The sequence below is a fragment of the Harpia harpyja genome, chromosome 2, assembly GCF_026419915.1.
Source record: "Harpia harpyja isolate bHarHar1 chromosome 2, bHarHar1 primary haplotype, whole genome shotgun sequence".
NCBI classification, from domain to species: Eukaryota; Metazoa; Chordata; class Aves; order Accipitriformes; family Accipitridae; genus Harpia; species Harpia harpyja.
This window is the reverse complement of record NC_068941.1, coordinates 77,363,910-77,383,534: the sequence shown is the minus strand read 5'-3', so window position 1 is coordinate 77,383,534 and position 19,625 is coordinate 77,363,910. Positions and strand designations below refer to the sequence as shown.

Genomic DNA, 19,625 nt, shown 5'->3' with positions numbered 1-19,625 from the left:
ACATGTCAAAAATAACTTCAGGAAAGTGTCAAACAAATTAGAAAGGATTAGTTATTGTCATCCAAGAGGCATTGGAGACAATTGTTTCAGACTTGCAATCTTTCCAGAAACTCACTAATGGTTGGAAGCCATACCACATAATTCTTTAATAGCTACTTTTTTCTAACAAATTTAATACAACCATTTAAAAGCTGTACTGTTCCAGGAATACTGAATACTCACGACATAAGGTAGTTTGGATCTAAAGGAAAAATATTCACAGTACCAGCAGCAACATGTTAATAAAGTATTTACCCACTTTTCAAAGAACAGATGACTACAATAAAATACACTGCTAAGTGTCAGAGTACTGCAATTATTAAGCCTCTTCAATTGTGTCATCAAAAATCTTTGGTGAACACTTCAGAACTGTTAATTGTATCAAGACTAGCTGCAGATAAAGCCTGAATGGTTGATCATAGTGACAACTTCAAAAAGCTACTTGAACTTCACTTAAATTAATAGCCTAGCTACAGCTAAGAAGAGTCACATGACACACCTGGATTTCCAGAGCACTTTGCTGATTTGAAGGACTGTGCTGCTTAATTTAGGGTATTCTCATTTCACATACAGCACCTGGTTTTGAAGTTCTTACTATGTGGTCTCTCTCTATGCAAACCTTCCTATTCCCACAGGATGTTTTCTTCTCCCCAAAAGAGCAGCTCATAAATTACTGACCACGTAACTGGATTTCACAAGATCTTTCCCCATTGGGAAGGCAGGTTATTTGATTCACTAGCAATGTGCTTGGGTTCATCTGTAGTAGAACCAGTCCTCTGAAAAGTTATGTTTTCAACAATGTTATAATGCTATAGCTTGAGAAGTGATATGCAAAGAAAGAGAAAAGGGGTTTTCACTGTGGTTTTTTACTCTCTTATGACACACTAAGGAAGGCCTGAAAAGGTTTTTGTATAACCTCTTCACCCCCCTTCCCCAGCCCCCAAAAACAGCTGCTAAAGTTTGACAAATCATGGATCTAACTACTGGCAAATATAAGCAACAGACACACACATAAAAACCAGCGTCAAAACTATTTAAGCAGCAATGAAGACAGAGAAAAACCTAAATTCTTTGGTGTGTCTGGTACTTTTAAAGTTTTTCTCTATTCAGGGAACCACTTCAATAAACAATTTCAATAGACACTCCCTCTTGGACTGTACTGTACAAGGAAAAACAAATTATTCCATTCACTTATCCTGAACTGTATTATATTGTTCCAACATTTCAAGTCAAGAAACAAATTTTAATCAAGGCTCACACATGGAAAATTTCAACTCCAAACAGCAAATACTTCAGAAAACAAGGAATAGGTGAAACTAGCATTCCAACACAAGTTTCTGGCACTCTACCACATTCACTCTATTTTGAATTTATGTATTTTTAATTACTATTTAAGCATAAATAAGCCAAGGCCCAGCAGAACACAATTTCCCTTCAAACAGCATCTTATAGATGGGTCCATGACACAAAGGCCACAAACCAGTGAAAGCCAGACCAAGACAAAGGAATTTGAAAGATTTGCAAAATACCTACTAAGCTTGATTATAAAAAACAAATACACTTTCACATACTTTGAATCTTCACATGAAATGCTTTATACCAAACTGGTATGTGTTTTCATGGAGTACTCAATGTAATGACCACGTAGAACACATTCTTTTGAACGGCACTGTTATAATGGAAGTAAAATTTCAATGAAGAACCTTCTTTGATACTGTCCAAGAAATTGTGCGCAACTCATCAAACAAACAGGCTTCACAGTCGTTCATACAGATCATAAACTTAACTGGCTTCTACATTCACCACTAATCCTAACACAGAATTAAACAAATACCTTTTGCGTTTTCTTTGGATCTTTCTGTGAGTTTTCTCTGAGGGGTACTTTTCCAAACAACTTCCATCCCACATCATTTTGTTTTTCAAATCTTGCACTTGGCTTTCTGATAAACAAATTCCTACAAAAAAAAGTTTGATTAAGAAAAAGTGTTGATTAATTATAATAAACAGAAGGATAGACAATTTGCTAACCTTATGTATCCCAATCACATAGTCCGATTCCTCTTGTGGTTGTGCTGGTAGGCACTGTTTCCCATCCTCAAGAGGTACATCATGCAGTATTATCACCATACTAGGCAACAGACTTGGTTAAGTAAGAATTTTTAGTAGATAAAAAAAGTTCATTTGTAACTTCCTAAAAGTGGCCTTCTTTTTTACCCTCCCTCTAGATCATTCAGCCTCACTCTTTTACAGTAAGACTACGACACTAAATCTCTTTTTTATAAACATTCTCCACCCACCCGTTACAACACCCTACTACCAAAAATCACAAAAGTTGTAGACATAGCAGCCTTCTACTGTATTTGATCTGCTTTCGTAAAGGATTATTTTTCCTGAATAACCTTAAAAGCAGCTATCAAAACACATTAATTCTGAAGTCTCTCTGAAATGTCTCAAATCAACCTGCTTAAACACCATAGTAACGGTCATAAAGCTAGACAAAGCCACTGAAAATTACATTACTTTTATTGATGTTACTAGTTTTTAATCATAAAGCCATATGCCAGACCTGCATCTTCTCACCACAACTATGTTTATCCGAAACTGGACATACGGTACAGACCAGTCTTCATGCTTTTGGTAGCAGTCAGCTTCTCCAAGAGCAAAACAGATGTTCTACACCCACAGCATGTCTGGATTATTGAAGTAACAGATTTTCTTTTGTCCTACTGTCTAGTTCAGTGAATATTCAGATACCTCCAAGTTAGCTCAATTATTTACACACCTTGTGGTAGGTTTTTCTGGGAACTTGACTATAGGCTTTCGATCCCTCATTTAAAAGGAAAAAAATTTCACTGACACAAAAGCATTTTTGCTCCTTCAATCAGCAGGCAGCTATAGCACCTTCATACTATGGATGCTTCCGGAATGGCATTACTGTTTTTCCATACTGTTACTACTTTAATGCCCAGTGGGTTGACCCACTAAGTACAGATTGTTTCTTATTCATAGTGTGGCAGTTTGGGAAATAAAACTATATTGAGCTTCACATTCTAAAAGGGCTGCTGAATACACATCTGCAATAGGAACAATCTGGACACTAAAAAGTTGTTTTTCCTGGCCACTTTGGATCAGCTAACATGAGCAATATCATAAATACATCAACAGAGATAGTACTGTCTGGAATGCAAGAGAAATGTTTAATACGAGAAAAACAATTGAGGCACACACATCAGAGTGCACTCGAATGTATTATAAGGTTAATAGGGAGCACTGCCATCCTTAAATATGCATATATTTACATAAATGATCACATGCTTCTATATCACAAGGGTACAGTTACCTTGAAACCCAAACCAGAAACTTTATCATATTAAAAGATAAGAACAAAGTGTTTAAGTACAGAAATCACACAAGTCAATAACAACTGATGTCAAAGCTAAACAGTAACTGTACTTCTACAAACCCCTTTCAGCCTTCCCCTACCCCACCTCACACAAAATAAAAATTAGTATAAAGATGTACAGGAAACAATTGTAGGGAAAGCACTAAAGAAGAACAGCATGGAAAACGTAGAAATGTACTGCCATGTTTTCCATCTTTGCACTTTTTTCAAAGCGTTAAATTATAATTCTACAGGTAAACTACTTGATCAAAACAAAAGATTTGCTTTGTCTCTGTAACTAGCATACTCCATTTCAGTGTTATGAAGCTCTCCTGTAGCTCATCGTTACAGCTGTAATGCTACTTAGAGATTTATAAGCTAACTAGAGCATTAGTCAACAAGTTTGACTACACTGCTACCACTACAACTGCTAGTGCTGGGAAAAAGAGACCATCAAAAACAACTTCCAATAAAGATATCTCAGTTGAATTTGCTTTCTTTTCACCAGCAATTCCTTCACTTTGGCAATATAAAGAATCCATTCTGTTTGAGCATTTAGTACCCTGAAGGGCTTCTGCATGTAATTATCTTCTTACCCCTGCCCAAGTTTGTAACATGTACGTAAAACAGCCTGAGATGATGAATTTATAGGATCATTTGAGACAGCTACCAGGGAAATAAAATGTAAACAGAGACAGACATGACTTTTTTTCTTTTTATACACGTTTAGTTAATTTAAAATAGAGAAATACCAAGCAAGTTCTGAAATATATCTAAGAATAAAAAGGAAAACATGACAGGAATAACATCATCAAAACCACTGCAGGTAAATAGGATACACAATGCAAGACAGGCTGGCTGTTCTTGCAGAAGGTTTTCTTTCAGACTGTTACTACTTCAGAAGCAAGCAAACTAAATTCCAGACTACATACTGTCTTCAGAGAAAACAAGAACTTCGAGCCTCAGGGACACCTGAGAGAGCCCCATAAGGAGGCACACCTGCATGACGGTTCTGTGCACATTCAAATCCTCTTTTGCAAGTAAAAGGCTTTCACCACAGTTCATTAGCACTGCAATAACATGAAAATTAAAGGACTAACAGGCAATTTTCTCTCCCTATCTATCCATATTAGAAGTTGCTAGCACAGGTATACACAAGCAACAATCTTCTCTGAGGGATTTTAAGAGCGGCAGTAGGTCTTTATCCTCAGAGCAAAAATAAAGATGAATTGGAATGATAAAGTATAATAGCTCCCTGCTGCAAGTGCCTGCGTAAGATGAACTAAACCTGAAAAGTCAATCTCACATATTTGCCTTCAATTCAATTCCGCAATCCTAACTATCTGTTTTGCCTTTAGAGGGAGCTTCATAATAAGTAATCTGTTCTCCAGCTTATCTAGCAGATGGCACAGGACTTGCTCAGCTCACTCTCCTCTTATGTCTGTGTGATTTCCACTGTACACTCTAGGGCACCAGGCTTCTCTTCCTCCCTTTGTACTATGTCAGGGATTTCCAGTTCACTTTTTTTTTTTTTATAATTTAAAATTCATATTGAACTGAAAGCATCAGGCACAGTCAATATACAATTCCCATTCTGTACAGAGCAACTTACTCTCCTTTTCCTCTTTTTCCCTGCTCTCTGTCTGTGCCTAAGTCCTGGTGTTTTGCTGGTGTCCACACTCTTTATCCACTCCAAAAAGTCTCAAAACTCCCAAAAGGCATAACCTTATCAGAAGCCACAAACTGGCACAATCAGATGTAGAACCGCAGACTACAACCTGTTCTTGCTTTGGATGAGGACACACAGCATTGTTAAACCCTGATTTGCCTCAGACTGGAACAAGCCAAAGGTAAACCACGTTTGGGCTGGCATGGAAGAAGCAGAAGAGGTGCTGCTCCCTTTGCACCTAATTTTAGAAAACTTAAGGAAAAAAAATACTATGGAATGTTCTCTGGCCCGATTTCTGCAGAGCTTTGCAGTACATCAAGACAACACCACAGGGTCCTAATAAAACCACTACTTGAGACTTCTGGACTGAAAGTAGACCCTTAAAATATGCAACTCCCTTGGAAGGAAGTAATGAGCAAATAATTCATAGCAAAAGCTTTCATTTTTCTGCTGCCACAGTACAAAAAGGAATTCCTTTCCTCCCATGCTTACACAGCTCCCTAGGATTTTCAAAAAAAGTACTAAGCAGTCTCACTTCTGAGCAAATATAATTCACAAAAAAAAAATTCCACTCTAAAAGGTAACTTAAGGAGATCTTACCTAATGGAAAACACAGGTTAACAAGGAACAAAAATTCTCTATTTGAAAAAACAGCAAACAGTTCTTCACTCCAAAGACGAGCTCAGAAATCCTAGGGTAAAAGGTCTCAAAGTTTAATTACAAGTGTTTTAAGATACAAAAATTGAGATCTTGAATGTAAAAAGGGTTGACACACCTTAAAAGAAAAGATCACATGCTGATCATTGTCTCAGTCTCATTGTCCTCTTCACAACCATTAGAGGACATCATGCTGATTTACAACAGGGATATTAACAGGAATATCTGACATGATACATCATGTCTGCAGTATCATTAGTATGGAGCCATTAAAGTGTCATGGATTACATTTGCATTCCTATTGAACACATTAACTATTTTACACTAAGTGTCTGCAGCTGCTTATTTTAAGAAAACTAAGCACAGAAATTAAATTGAGATCACATTTCAAAGAGAAAATTACTTTTGCACAGTCCCCTAAAAACAGTACTAGGCACCAGACAGCTGTTTAACCTTGTTATTTTAATTGAGCTGTGGAGAGGAATTACCTGCCTGAAGAGAATTTAATTCTAACTCCAGAGTTAATGTTTACATACATACAAATAGCATCCTGTGATACAGGAGAAAGACCGAACAATCTTTTGCTTGAACATATGCATACTGCACCATTACTGTATACTGATCTGCCCAACTGCCTTTTTTGTGGGGAAGAGAGGAAGTCAATACCAATAGATAATTTCAGCAGTGTCAGGAAAACCTTATTTTTTAACAAAAACTTAAGAACCACTTCATTTTGGTTCTATAAGCACTGCTAAGATAAACTTACTGAATAGTTGCCATACATACATACTGCACATTCATATATTGCCAGGATTTATGTAGCCTTGTGTACTGCCATTGTTAGGCTGAAGCCTCAATCAAATAATAAAAAAAAAATATATAAAAAATATTAGAACCACATCAATAACAAGTAATGAAGCCAAAACTATCTGTACAGCATCTATTACAGCTTTTTCAAGTTTATCCTTTTAAACAAAGTCCTGCACCACCACCGAAGCAGAAAGCTTATCTAGTTCAGTCTGACCCCCTTTCTAAAAAGACAGGAAGCCTGTAACACAACTGCCAGCAACTACTGCCAGGCGACGAGTTCATAGTGCTGCTCCACAACCATTCAAGTATTCACTTTTTCCACATTTCAGCTGTGGTTTGTCCCAAACAAGGTTAGTCACTTACATCAAGTCACCTCTCAAAAGGTCATCCCTCCCAACCACTCCCCCCAGTTCAGTATACAAACTTATCTACTAAAAGGTGCAGAGACAGTGCTGTCATTGTTCCTGCTGCCCATCTACTCCGGATATTAAAGTCAGCTGTAAACCTCCTTCCTGAAAAGTCTCAAAGTCTTCTCTAGCCAGGCAGACTCAATACTGTGCCCCTCAAGATACCTCTAAAGTTCAGCACCATGGGAGTCAAGGACAGGTGGAAACAAGAAAAAAAGGACGGGCTCCAACACAGTACCTGTCATTAGGGTGGAGCTGTATGAGGCAGACACACATACATACACCCACTGATGCCTCTCAGCATCAACACCCCCCCCTACACCTGGGCTTCCAGGCAATGCACAGTATTTTTCTTCCCCAGAACTCCCAAGATATACCAGTTGCCTAACACAAAAGGGTACAGAAGCTTAGGACTTAGGAGTTTTCATGATTAGAGTATTTGGGTTCTTCAGAAAAAATCTGAAATTGATGATTTTAAACTATTTTGCTGTTGCTATTTTGACGTGGCTCCTTAGACAAAGTTCCACAGTACACGAACTACTGGAAAGCAGCACGAAATGACAGTTTCAAACAAAAGAAAAGTGAGATGGCATATGCTGCTCTGTGGTAGACTACTTTAACACTGACCTAGCATAGAGATTGTATTTGCAAATAAATGGGTTCCTTACTCTTAAAAGAGACAGTTGCTGTAAAGAAACATGCATGAGAATTAACTAGACACTGACCCAACTCATGCACAGACTGATCCAATTTTTTATCTGCATTTCCCAAAACAAATTTGTAATTGCAAGTAAATTTGTTACAAGTGTTAAAAACACATACAACATTTCCTGCTCTCAAGATGCATGCTCACATCCAAATTTTAATTAGTCTTTCAATTAAGAAGGTTATTTTCAGAAGACAAAACAATTGGAATAGTCATGCCAATTAAATGGAAGGACTTATGAGTCCAGTCTCATGAGTAGAGCGGATGAAAAACAAGGACAGTGATGAAAGTTCAAAATGTTCAGATTTTGTAGGACAAAATTATCTTGAAAAACAATTTCAAATGAGTATCAGACTCGCATGCATTCTTAAGAAGCAGGAAGCAAACAGACGCAAGTCAAAGTTCATTTCAGCTACTTCTGGAGGAAGATCCTGAAATTTCCTGGTAACTCTAAATTACATGAGGAAAGAGCACTAAGGTCTTAAGCCCCTCAGCCTATGCAAAGGCAGTCGTACTGTGTATAATGGACTTTAAAGAGTTTGACAGTAAGCAGATACTAATCATAAGAACTAGGTAAACCCATGTCAAGCACATAAGCACAGTGCTACAAGGCATCCAGAAACCTACATTGAAACATTTTAAGTAATGTACAGCACCTATTAAGCAAAAAATACATTAAGATAAATTTTATTAAATATTTGCTGCATTGTGAGCAAAAGTGTCCAGCCACCTTACCTGGCATGGCACAAATTCAATTAACACTATCTAAGAAACATTCTCAAACTATTACAGAGTTCAGCCAAAAGGTGTAACAACATTGTTTTCTTCTCATCCTTCAATGACCTTTTGTATGCTGTACTAACCACAACCTTCAGAACTTACCCTCAACAAACTAGAAAGATTCTCACCTCTAGATGTTCCAAATTTGCACTCTGGCCACTTAAACAACTTGCAGAGGCACAGAAAGTAAACCCTGAAAAGTCAGTAACAGGAATTTTGGTTACCTGATTAGTGGAAGAACAATACTCTTGACACATGAATCATGATGACTAGGGAACTGATGGACTTGACAAGAAATTCTTGTCAGGAGACCTACCAAAATCTCCTGCAAAGCCCTAAATATACATTCTCCATAGGTAGAAGCTAACAGTTAGTACCCATGACCAGGTAACATGGGTTTCTAGAAATAATTCACTAGATGCAGTGATTGCCAGTTCTTGCATTCTCCCCTCCCAACCCCAGATCACCTCTCAGTCAACCTACACTTTTATTAAAAAAAAACAAAAACAAACCCAAAACAACCAACAGAACAAAATATCATCAAAGAAGTCCAAGTATTTTGGCTATGGCAAAGAATCTTCATCAACAGGTAGAAAGTTAAGCTTTGAATAAGATTGCAAAATCACATACAAAAGCAGGATTTGCAGAATTTCTCTGGGCGATTGACAAAGGTCAGGGTAAAGGAAGAACAATGCTTGGTTTATGGATAAACAAATCCAACAGAAGTAGAGCCAGACAGCCTAGAATTTGACCTACCCATGAAAGAGGTAACTAATGACAAATCATGTTTTGTAAATCCCTATCACATTTTATAAACAAAGTTTTCCAACCGCTGACATTCCAGTACATTCAGTAAGAACTAAGAATAATCACACTTTACAGGGTAACAGATACCTGCAGGTCTGAAAAAAGATTTCTACAGTTGAGGGAGACAGTAATACAAGTTAGCAGTACAGGATACCTGATATTTTGCAACAGGGTAACTTGGAAATCTCTCTTTAGATTTCTGGGGGAAAAAAGCAGGATTTAATAAACTACTTATCAAGACTACGGTGTTCTGCACTTACTTTTTTTCTTAGAGGGTAGCTGTCATTTTAGGGGAGAACAAAGCAGAGCTGCCTCCACTGAAGTGTCAAAGACATGAAAAGATAAATCAGACAGTAATCCTGCATGTGTAGGAGTTAGGAATGGTTGTAGCAAACCAAGAACTATTTTGTATGTGGATGATGAGCTCTGCTAGCCTACCATGTGAATGCTGCCAAGTTCTCAGAAACAGGAGTTTCAGCAAGTTAGGACTCTCATACAAAGGCAACATTTGGGTCCAAGTTCAAACTATTAGAGTCAACCAGCTATACATAATGGTTCTTTTCTGGCTGGCAAAATTCCCAGTTATCCCAATGTTATCAGAATAACCCAAAATTCTATTCTCAAAGTCTGAAAGCAGATTTCTTCATTGATCTGAAGTACTATTACCACACAAATCAAACATGGAATGAATACATGAAATATCACCCTATGCAAAAAGCTGAACCCGAGTCAGCAGTAAGACCTTGCAGCAATACAGATTAAACATGGACTGGGTTATATTAGCAAGATCAAGAGGAAAAAATGATTAAAAGCTCTAGCTGGTACCCATGAGACTCTACCTGTATCCAGTTTGGGGTCCCTGGATGGAAATAAAGAGATCAAAAACTGGAGGAAGTCCAATGGATGACCATTAGGATGGCTGGGTGCTGAGGCCTATGACATACAAGCGGGGATGCTGAGAGGTGGTTTCATTTAGCATGGATGACCATTCTCCAAGATGTAAACAGAAAAAACAAGAGTCAAAGCAGCAAGCTGCTGCAAGGTAAATTCCAACTGGATAAAAAAAAAAAAAATCACAGTGGTAGTAGATAAATCCTGGACCATGTAGCCTATAGCGTTTGTGGCAATTCTAACCTTGGATACACTCACAATTGACTGGACAAGGTCCTGAGGAGCATGATCTCGTGCTGAAGTCAGCCCTGCACCGAGCAGGAGGTTACACCAGCTGGCTCCAGAAGTCACTTCCGACCTAAACTGGTTTGCAATTCTGTACTTGCAAAAGGCTGCAGCTCACAAAGGGGAGTCCAAGCACTAAGTAAATATCATGTCTTACCTCATGATTGTTACCAAGTTCTTGTGTTTATTCTGTTAGTTGTCAATGTAAGGTGTGAATGACTCCTTATTTACCATAGGGGTTTTTCTTTATTATTCTTACAGTATGGCTCGAAAACTTTTGACGCACTTAATGACTACAAAGAGATGCTTAATGTGGATAGCCCCTTAAAACAGCAATGTAACTAATGCCCAAATTGAGATTAACAGTTCATAAAGAAGAATTCAGAGATTTTTTTTTTCCTGCCAGTAAACTGAACATTTAACAGAACTCTGAATATCCAGAGCAAGGCATAAAAACACATATTCCTGCTCCAGAAAACCCGTTGTCTCCATATAGTATTTCTGTTAAACAAGTATTCATCCATACATAGAATTTTATTAACAGACCACTTCTTGTTTGAGCCTTTATAAAGATGTTTAAAAACAAAACTTAACGCTGATGCCAACTTCTCCACAGATTACATAACACAGGAAGGGAGACAGTATTAAAAAAAACCCAAGGAGAAAGAATTGGTATTTATTCCATCTAATTTCACCTTGCTTACTGCATGTTTCAGAATCTCTAAGCATACATAACATTCCCTCACAATGTTGACCCTGAATTAAGTATCCTTTACAGAGTGATTTTTTTTTTTTAACCATTTCTATACTTGCAATAACTTACAACAGTTGATATTGCTGATAAGGAAGGGAGGGAACAAAATCAGCTGAACATTAAATGGTATTTTGATTAGATAGAGTGTCACATGGCAGCGATCGTGCTGATATTCTCCCTCTTCCCCAGTGCCCATCCAATTCTTCTCACAGCTCCTTTTAACAAAGGGAAAAGTCAGGAAAGTTCTTGTGAATTAACTGAAGATACAAAGACCATCTGACCCACTAATTCACTAAACCTTCATATAGACAATGAATCAGAATGAAAACAGACCTTAATTTAATTCATCTGAATTAGTTCCTGGAGTTTTGTATATATCTATCACACTGTATGTAATTCTTACTGTTTCTATTCAAAAGCAAGCATGTAGAATGCGTAGAACTGAACAACCCTAAGTTTTCCAAAAGGCAGCCTCACACAGGAGATAAAGGAATGGGGGGTGGGGGGGTGGGTAGGCAAAGCATTATAGCTGAATGCTGCAAGCAAAATACAACACCCATCCGGGCTACAAATCTCACTCACTAGCCAGTGCAAGACTTTTGTAATGCTTCCCACCAGCCACTACAAGAGAAAAATACACATTTGACTTTATTTCAAATAATAACTGGACTATATCAAGTCCTCACTTACCGCATAATTTTGCACCAAAACTCAAACTCAAAGTACTGCTGAGCAAATTTTCATTAGCTTCCATAATGAACAAATAACTTCAACAAGCCTCTTAGTTTTGCTGTTGAGTGACTGAAAACAGTCTCACACAAACAGGACTTTATTTAAAGCAAATTTTATCTGCAAAGGCAACTTCCCTTCATTCTGAAGACCCGCATCTCAAATAAGATTTAGTGCAAAATTTAAGGAAGAACTAACAGAACAGTAATTCTAAACAAAAGTTACATTATTCCACACATAAAGGGAAAATAGGGATTAAAATTAATGTGGACAGTTTCAGTTCAACACCTAGTAGAGAACAGGCCACACTTCAAAGTTTGAAACTTCACACACTGAATTAGAGGACGGGAATTCTGAAAACTGTATCATACAATTTTCAACCTTTATCAAAAGAAAAGGCTATTATCTTCGTAGAACTCGAATTTTGTACCTATGGAAGATTTGCTTTGACAGAGAATATTTATTTCAGAAAAATTCTGCAACTTTTCTTTTGTTCTACACAGAGACGTGATAGTATGTACAGATGAGGGGAGAGCCACTAGTCTTTCGTGTCAAGTAGACAGAAAGTGGCTTTCAAATTAGTAGTATCCAAAACCATATTGTGAAGACTGAAGCAACCATCCGATGAGTATACCTGAACACCTCATGGGCTGCTGAAATACTGTTTCCATCTGTTAATACAGATCCTCAGTGCCTATGCTGCTTTCCACACCACTGAAACGTAAGCTTGGTTGCCTTCCTCTCTCCCCAACCCTGTTGGATACCCATTATTGGCAACGATTAGCTCAAAATGCACCCAGCCAGAGCAGTGGGGAGGAAGTACTGCAGCCAAACTCCTCTTTTCCCTCCAACAGTAGAGTGAATCCTGGGGGGTCAGGCAACTGCAGCACTGGGGAGTCCAGCCTGCCCGCAGGGCAGTGAAGCAGCCTGCGTTGGGCATCCATGCGGCTTCCCTCTGTCCCAGGCTGGGTTTCTGGAGCCCCTCCTCCCACCTTCTGGACAACTCCACCTGCAGCTCAGCTAGGGTTTGTTCATTTGTGGTTAAAAGCAGTGTACTCATATCCTCCCCCACAGCGCATCCAGCTCTTTCTGTCCCTCCTCCTACACACTTCAGTCCTGTTCTCAGCCTGTCTCCTCCTGAACAGCCTATACTCGATCTAATAGGCCTCATTTAACATAAAACATGCACAGGAGACAACATCATATATAAAATTTAATATCTCAGATGACTCAATCATAATTATTTTCATCCTTTCTCTTCCCTTCTGTGGTCAGTGAATTCCCTTTTTGGGGAGATGAAAGTAGGGAATCAACACTATAATGTTCCTTGTTATTCTACCTTCCTTTTAACACCAAAATGAGAGTGTACAATAAGCTGTACTCTCATTAAAAGCAACAGGACATTATGAAAGGACCCTATTCATTAACACAGGTGACTTATCTATGCTATCGATGGACCTAATTCCCAAGTTCAGAACTCCGAATTATGTGTGACCAGCCACCTCAGAACATATGTGTGTGTATCTGTGATATATCAAATTCACATCATTTCAGACTCAATGCTGAAACCAGTAGCTATTATTTTGAAACTTAAGCCCTTTTTCTTATCAGACTACAAGTAAGGCCACAGTCTGGACTAGTTTTGTGTTTCTATGTGTGGTATAGGATGCCAATCCTGCTCAAGAAGCTTTCTCTCAGAAATAGAGAGACTCTTTGGAAACAGTAAAATGAAATATTCTTCTTAAAGCCCTTTATTTCATGTGTTGTTCCTATTCTCTGTAGAGGTTTCCTGAGATCCTGCTACTTAGAACATTTGGATCAAAAACTTCTAGGAGCAGCCTGAAAAGAAAGAGGATCCAGATTCCTGGAAAAATACACAATATCCACAGCAGCGGACTATGTAAAGATTCTTAGGATTCTCCTAGTCCATTAAAAAGGAAGGTAACTGCATGGCTTATTATTTAACTGAACATAGTTCTAGTCCTTTTCATGGTCATGTTGCATGTAACCATAAAAAGCCTCATCCTCAGTCTCCAAAACGATAAATGAAAAGTACAGCTTCTACAGTGAGATCACAATGGTCCTGATTCAGCAAAGCTGTTTAAAACCTGAACATTTAAAAAGTCTGTGTTTCAGCAGTACTATATGGAAGCAAAGTCCAAAGGTGAAACTCACTAACCTACGCTACTCTGGGTCACTAGGGCAAAGGGACAGACAAGCCATCACTCTTTAGTCTCCCAGCCAATTGTTTGCTCATATTATTTCTCAAACCAAGTTCCTGCGTATATTCGAATGAAGGAAATTAATTCAAACTCATGCTTTATGTGAAAGACCTCCAGCCTTTTAGAACTGATACAAGTACACATGACACTTGAAAACAACCAACATGTCAGGTTTCTTTGTCAGCAGTCAGCTTTACAGCTGCTTTCAGAAGCAATAATCCATTTTCATGTGCTAACCTGGAGCCTAATGAGAGCACTAGTACTCCACCTTGCACTGTACCTGTGGTGCCTTAAGCTCTTCCAAGACGAAAGCTATGCATAATCAAGCAGGAAAGCGGTCTCTTTTTCTCACTTTGGATCTTCCTGCCACACCCAAAGAGGCATGTAACAGCCTGAGGAAACAACCAGACCTTTCAGAGCCTCAAACTGCTGAAGAGACAGCAACTGAGCCAGAGCAGTAGTCCAGGAAACTTTCTTCACCATAGTGCTCAAGAAGGCAGGGCAGGAGCACTCCATTCCCAAGTGCCCTTGAAGGTGCCGGGACTGACAGGCACCGAGCCAACAGGGTTCTCCTGTCTTCGATCCCCTCTACAACTCAATTTTCAACTGCAGCCCCAAGCCAACACCAACCCTTTGTAACACACCACAGATATTGCCACAACTAATATGGAACACACAACCATGCATAGGGCACGTGCACACATACATACGATCTCGCAAGGAAAAATAAATCTAGAGAGCGCTAAGAAATAATTTCACACTCCAAAGCAGGTGCTTCTCTAAGCATTTTCTTGATTCTGTAGAAGATATACCCTTAACTGATAACGTAAGCAGCTTAGGTGCATGTGACCAAGCACTGCATGCATCTAATTTTTGTCAGTATTATCTGTCCAGGCAGCCACAAATCTTAAGTGACATATCCAGAGCAAACTCTGTCTTGACAAGTTCGGAGAAACTAACACATTCTCAGATGACAGACGGGGTTCAATACAAGCACAGCTGCTGTTTCAAGCAGTAAGGTTTCTCCTTTTACCAAATGTCAACAACTTAGGCAAAAACTAAGCTGATTCATCTTCACTCTCAGTGGTTCAAAACCCATATCCCATTACTCAGAGGAGCCCTTAAAGAGCTAAACCTGCAGATTAAGGCTGAGAGCCCCTGCACTGCAGCCCTACTCCATGACCATCAGGCTGCTGGAAGACAGAAAGGCTGTGTACAAACCACTCAAGTGCTTGTTCTGCCACGTTGTACACAAGTGTGCCAGCCACTGGCCAAAGCAATTTGGCTTTCTCCTGCCATAGTTCATCCTTGGTTTTCAAAAGGGAAGGTTTACGCATTTAACCTGCAAGACTGTGAATCTCAAGTGAAACTCCTTTCAACACAGTGAAGTGCTAAGAACATGCTCCTCTCTGGGACTTTGTTTATACCTACCACTGCAGCACTTTTTACAAACTACTTTAAGAAGCTCCCTTCTCAGCAAGCTGGTCTTCAAAGATACTATTCCAAATGCCGCTTCCTTGTCTAACACTGTGCACAAACCCCGGCACACAACGCAGGGTGAGCTAGGTAGCAAGGCCCCTAGAAGTCAGTTACTTCCAAACAAAACACTGCAAGGCCCAAGTTCATTTACTGAAGTACTCATTTAAGCCCTGGGAATCCAAGGAGCCCATAGGAACTCCAGGGAACCCGGACTGTATGGGATCATTAGAAGAAGCAATTACAATCCCATGGATGGCAGATTGCAAATATCATCAAAAACTAGCAACAGCATGTTTTGATCCTTAACAATGTTGACAGCATAAATACAGACAGTATTTCCTGTGGCACAGAAGGACCTTCAGAAGCTCCCTGCTTGTCCAATACCTGTGAAACTCACCACCAGGCCGTACAACATAAGAGAAAGGATGCATAAAATATGGGTGTGAGGTGTGCAAGTACAAACAAAAAGTGAGCAACTCTTGTTTTCAAAACAGAGCAGAAAGTGGATGTTAAAGGGAAGGATATTAAAGGCCAGGTTACAGACAGAGGACCTGGAACTTCAAGGCCAATCACCTAGTTTGAACTTAATCCTCTTATTCTCATGATGACATCACGTGGTTACCAAGATTACCTGTTCCCCATTTAAAAGGGGGTAAGGACAGCCTTTGTTCTGTGGAATTCAATGTACCTGAAAAGATTCAGGTTAAAAGGCTCAGTCTAGTGAGTACCACCGTTTCTGTAACACTGGCAAAACCACTAGAACTACTAGAACAGAATTTGGACAGATGGCTTTATTTTGTTGGATGAGGAAAGTTGAGAAGCGGTTAAACATCCTACTTTGAGCAGGGTCTAAATGCGCCTGTTTCACTGTGCTCCCTCCAGGCTGAAGGACAGCATTTGTTTGAGTTAGCATTTGTGCTACCAGAATGGGTAACAAAAGTTCATGCTTTGAAGTGCTGAGAAGCCTCCTGCTTCAGAATTAAGCCTGGTTCCTTGGCAACAAACAGACAGAGGTCCACAAAAGCTTCAGCACCTCAAACAGGACTGATGACAGAAGTTCTGCTGCACAGTACTCTACTTTAACCTAAGAATAAAAACCAATGAAGGCTTCAGCCAGTTTAGTAGATCTAAAGAAACTGCTTCTCTTAAGCTTTGCAAATAAGGCAGCCTTTCAAAGAATGTTGTTTGCCAATTCTCTAAGTATTTTATCAGTCTATGCATATCAGCCTATTCATCTCATGCAAAAAAAAAAAAATTTACATGAGGAAGAGATTAGGTCTTCAAAACAGGTTAGATACAGCCAACTTTGCTTGGTGTCTAAAGTTTACTTCTAGAACTGTTTCTTCAAAATATATCATACTTCAGATGTTATATCCTAAAAATAAGAGACATTATGAAGGCCTTAAATAAATAAAAACAAAAAAACACCAACAACCCAAACCCCAAGAAGTAGACTAGTCCTCTTCCTCATTCACCACTGTCACTGGGTAACTGCATTTAGAACACCTTATCGTTCATACAAGGGCCATGTTTAGAAGAGGTCACATAACTGCTTTGAGTGGCCAATGCTTTCATTTCAACAACTGAGAGACAAAATGTCAGATGTTCTCATTCCATACGAAAATGAAGAAAAAAAGGTATTAACAAAACTATAACTGAGATTCGGAAAAATAATAGTAGTCATGCAAGTGTTTGCCAAGTATTTGTATTTTAAGCTTCATACACTTACATGGATCAATAAAATACTCCATCACGACTAGACCACTTATGAATCCTCAAATGTCAAAGTGCAGCCATATGTTTGAGTTAATGCCTAGGCTGTGGTGATACTCCTTAATTTAGGGTTAAACCTGATGCATTGTCCTTTAAGGAGGACCATCACTCAATAGTTTCACTATGCAGGCCTGTTTACTTTGTATCACACCTTACTAACCACTATGCCCTTGAAGAACTAAAAGGCTGATAAAAAGGGAACATCCTGCTCCAGAAGGCCCCGTAGGCGGGATGACTGCCAAAGAAACATGAAGTCAGAAAAACTGCAGTAACTAGGGGAAAGGTAAAGGCAGCAGGGGGAGATTGCAACCACTGACTCAATTCAAGACCAAGAAGACTTGCCTCCCCACACTTGCAAGGAGCATGCCTGCTAATTTACATCGCAAGCGAGGCTAATTTAAATATAACTAACCAATAGTAGATGAGATGGTGACTACTAACCAACGAACATAAATTTAGGCAGGTTTTTACTAATCATGTAACAGGATAAATATATTGTAGTTCTTTGGTGCGACGTGCTAGCTTTGTGGAATTATCACCTAGCACCCATATTTGCACAAACAGGAAATAAATATTTCAGCTCTGTGTGTAAGATTGGCTTATTGCACACCAGGTATTGAACCCCGCTTGTGGGACAACAAAAGCTCTTCAATACAAGTATGGATCTTACCTATATTTACCTATTTATGCGACACATATTAAGATTAAGGACCTTGGCCAAAATCACAAAAGGCATCACTGGAGAAGCCAGGAAGAAAACCCTTGTTCAAAGGAAAAACACCTTGTTCAGAACTCCTTTTACTGTAATGTAGAGGGAATCTTTTAAGAAGATTTAAGATGCTTCCATATATCACAAAGATAATACAAAGTAGGATTCAGAGGCCTTAGTCCCTAACAGTATTTGCCTACTTAGTTGGAACAGAAAAAAATATGTTGTTAATACCAATTTAAATTAAAATAGCAAGCTATTATCTCTTTCAAAGTAAAATATCACACAATACCTTTCTCCTATGATCTTACTGGATCTCGCTGTTAAAATACAAATATATTTTATGGAAACATTACCTGGCAAAGAAGTTCGTAAAAGGTCCCAATATTTTTCGTTTACTGTCCACGTCTGTCTCTTGACAACACTCCTGCTGGCTCTGATCATTGGTCTCTTTAGTGGAATTCAGGGTAACATCCGAGAAGTGCGCCTCATCAGTCTCAAGATTCACAATTGCACTTGAACTGCTTGTGACCACAAAGTCCAAAATGTCTTCATTGCTAACCGATAAAGTTGTTGACAGTTCTGTGCTAAGACTAGAAACACTACAGACAGAGATATCATCACTTCGATTCAGAGTTTTTGAAGTTGGACTATAAAGTTTGACAGTGTCATACCCAGTTCTTGGGAAAGTAGAGGATTTTCGCACAGCATGGTCATGTTCAGAAGTCAGAGAATGTGGAGGCACATAGGACGGCAGTGTGCACGCGCTCTGAAAAGCCCTGTCAGGCACAATTTCAGGTTCTGACTGCTTTCTCTTCACATTTAGCACACTGCAGTGAACAGGCTCTGGATTTCCTATTTCTAGAGTTGGAATACCAGAATCCACTGATTTAAGGCTATGACAATCTTCTAAAGCACTGGACAGCTGACCAGGCCCATACTCAGGCAATGAGAGAGATCTTGGGGTCCCAGAGTTCAAGTTTTGAAGGCCCTGGATTCCGCTGCCCACTCTTGCATCCAGAATTCCCAGAAAGCTCAAACCATTTAAGGAGTTGGATAAATTTACATCAGTTGTCTTGGCCCAACTGGTAACTGGTTAAAAAGAAAGAAAAGACGAGATTATGAATTTGCAGGAAAGTTGCAGTTTGTTCTTGGCTGTTTGTTGTTTGGGTTTGGTTTTTTTTAAGTACACTCAGTCCTGTCATAATTTAGGCTTTTAATTAAAAGTTATTCATCTTCTTTTGCACATGATTACTATCCCTTCCCCCTGCTTGAACAAGCAGGACAGTGGCAACTTAAATTAGGCTTCCAGAAAATGTCAAGCATGAAAGGCTTTTCATAAGCAGTTTGTGTGCCAGTGTTTGCTTCATATACATCTCTGGAGAGTGAAATTACATACTATAAAAACTGCAGTACTTTAATGTTCCATGTCAATATTAAGACAAATATTTGAAATTTATTTTTATACAGTCATAAATGCATATTTACTGATGTTGGGGAGCTACAAAACTTGTTTCCATACACTT

At 38.9% G+C, this 19,625-nt stretch overlaps 1 protein-coding gene across 4 annotated transcripts in view; it reads right to left on the bottom strand.

The window, feature by feature from the left end:
- The window catches only part of TBC1D14 (TBC1 domain family member 14), a 76,470-nt gene that overhangs the window by 51,408 nt on the left and 5,437 nt on the right, over positions 1–19,625 (bottom strand). For 3 of the 4 annotated variants that reach the window (XR_008234178.1, XM_052780547.1, XM_052780546.1), the window contains exons 2-3: positions 18,456–19,191; positions 1,874–1,994 (exon numbers count right to left, since the gene is read on the bottom strand). Coding sequence is in view for 2 of the 4 variants with exons in the window: in XM_052780547.1 (XP_052636507.1) it covers positions 1,874–1,994; positions 18,456–19,191 (857 nt within the window). In the remaining 2 variants the exon portion in view is untranslated. Of the gene's footprint in view, positions 1–1,873; positions 1,995–18,455; positions 19,192–19,625 lie in introns of those variants that run through there. The other variant, XM_052780549.1, reaches the window with a different exon arrangement.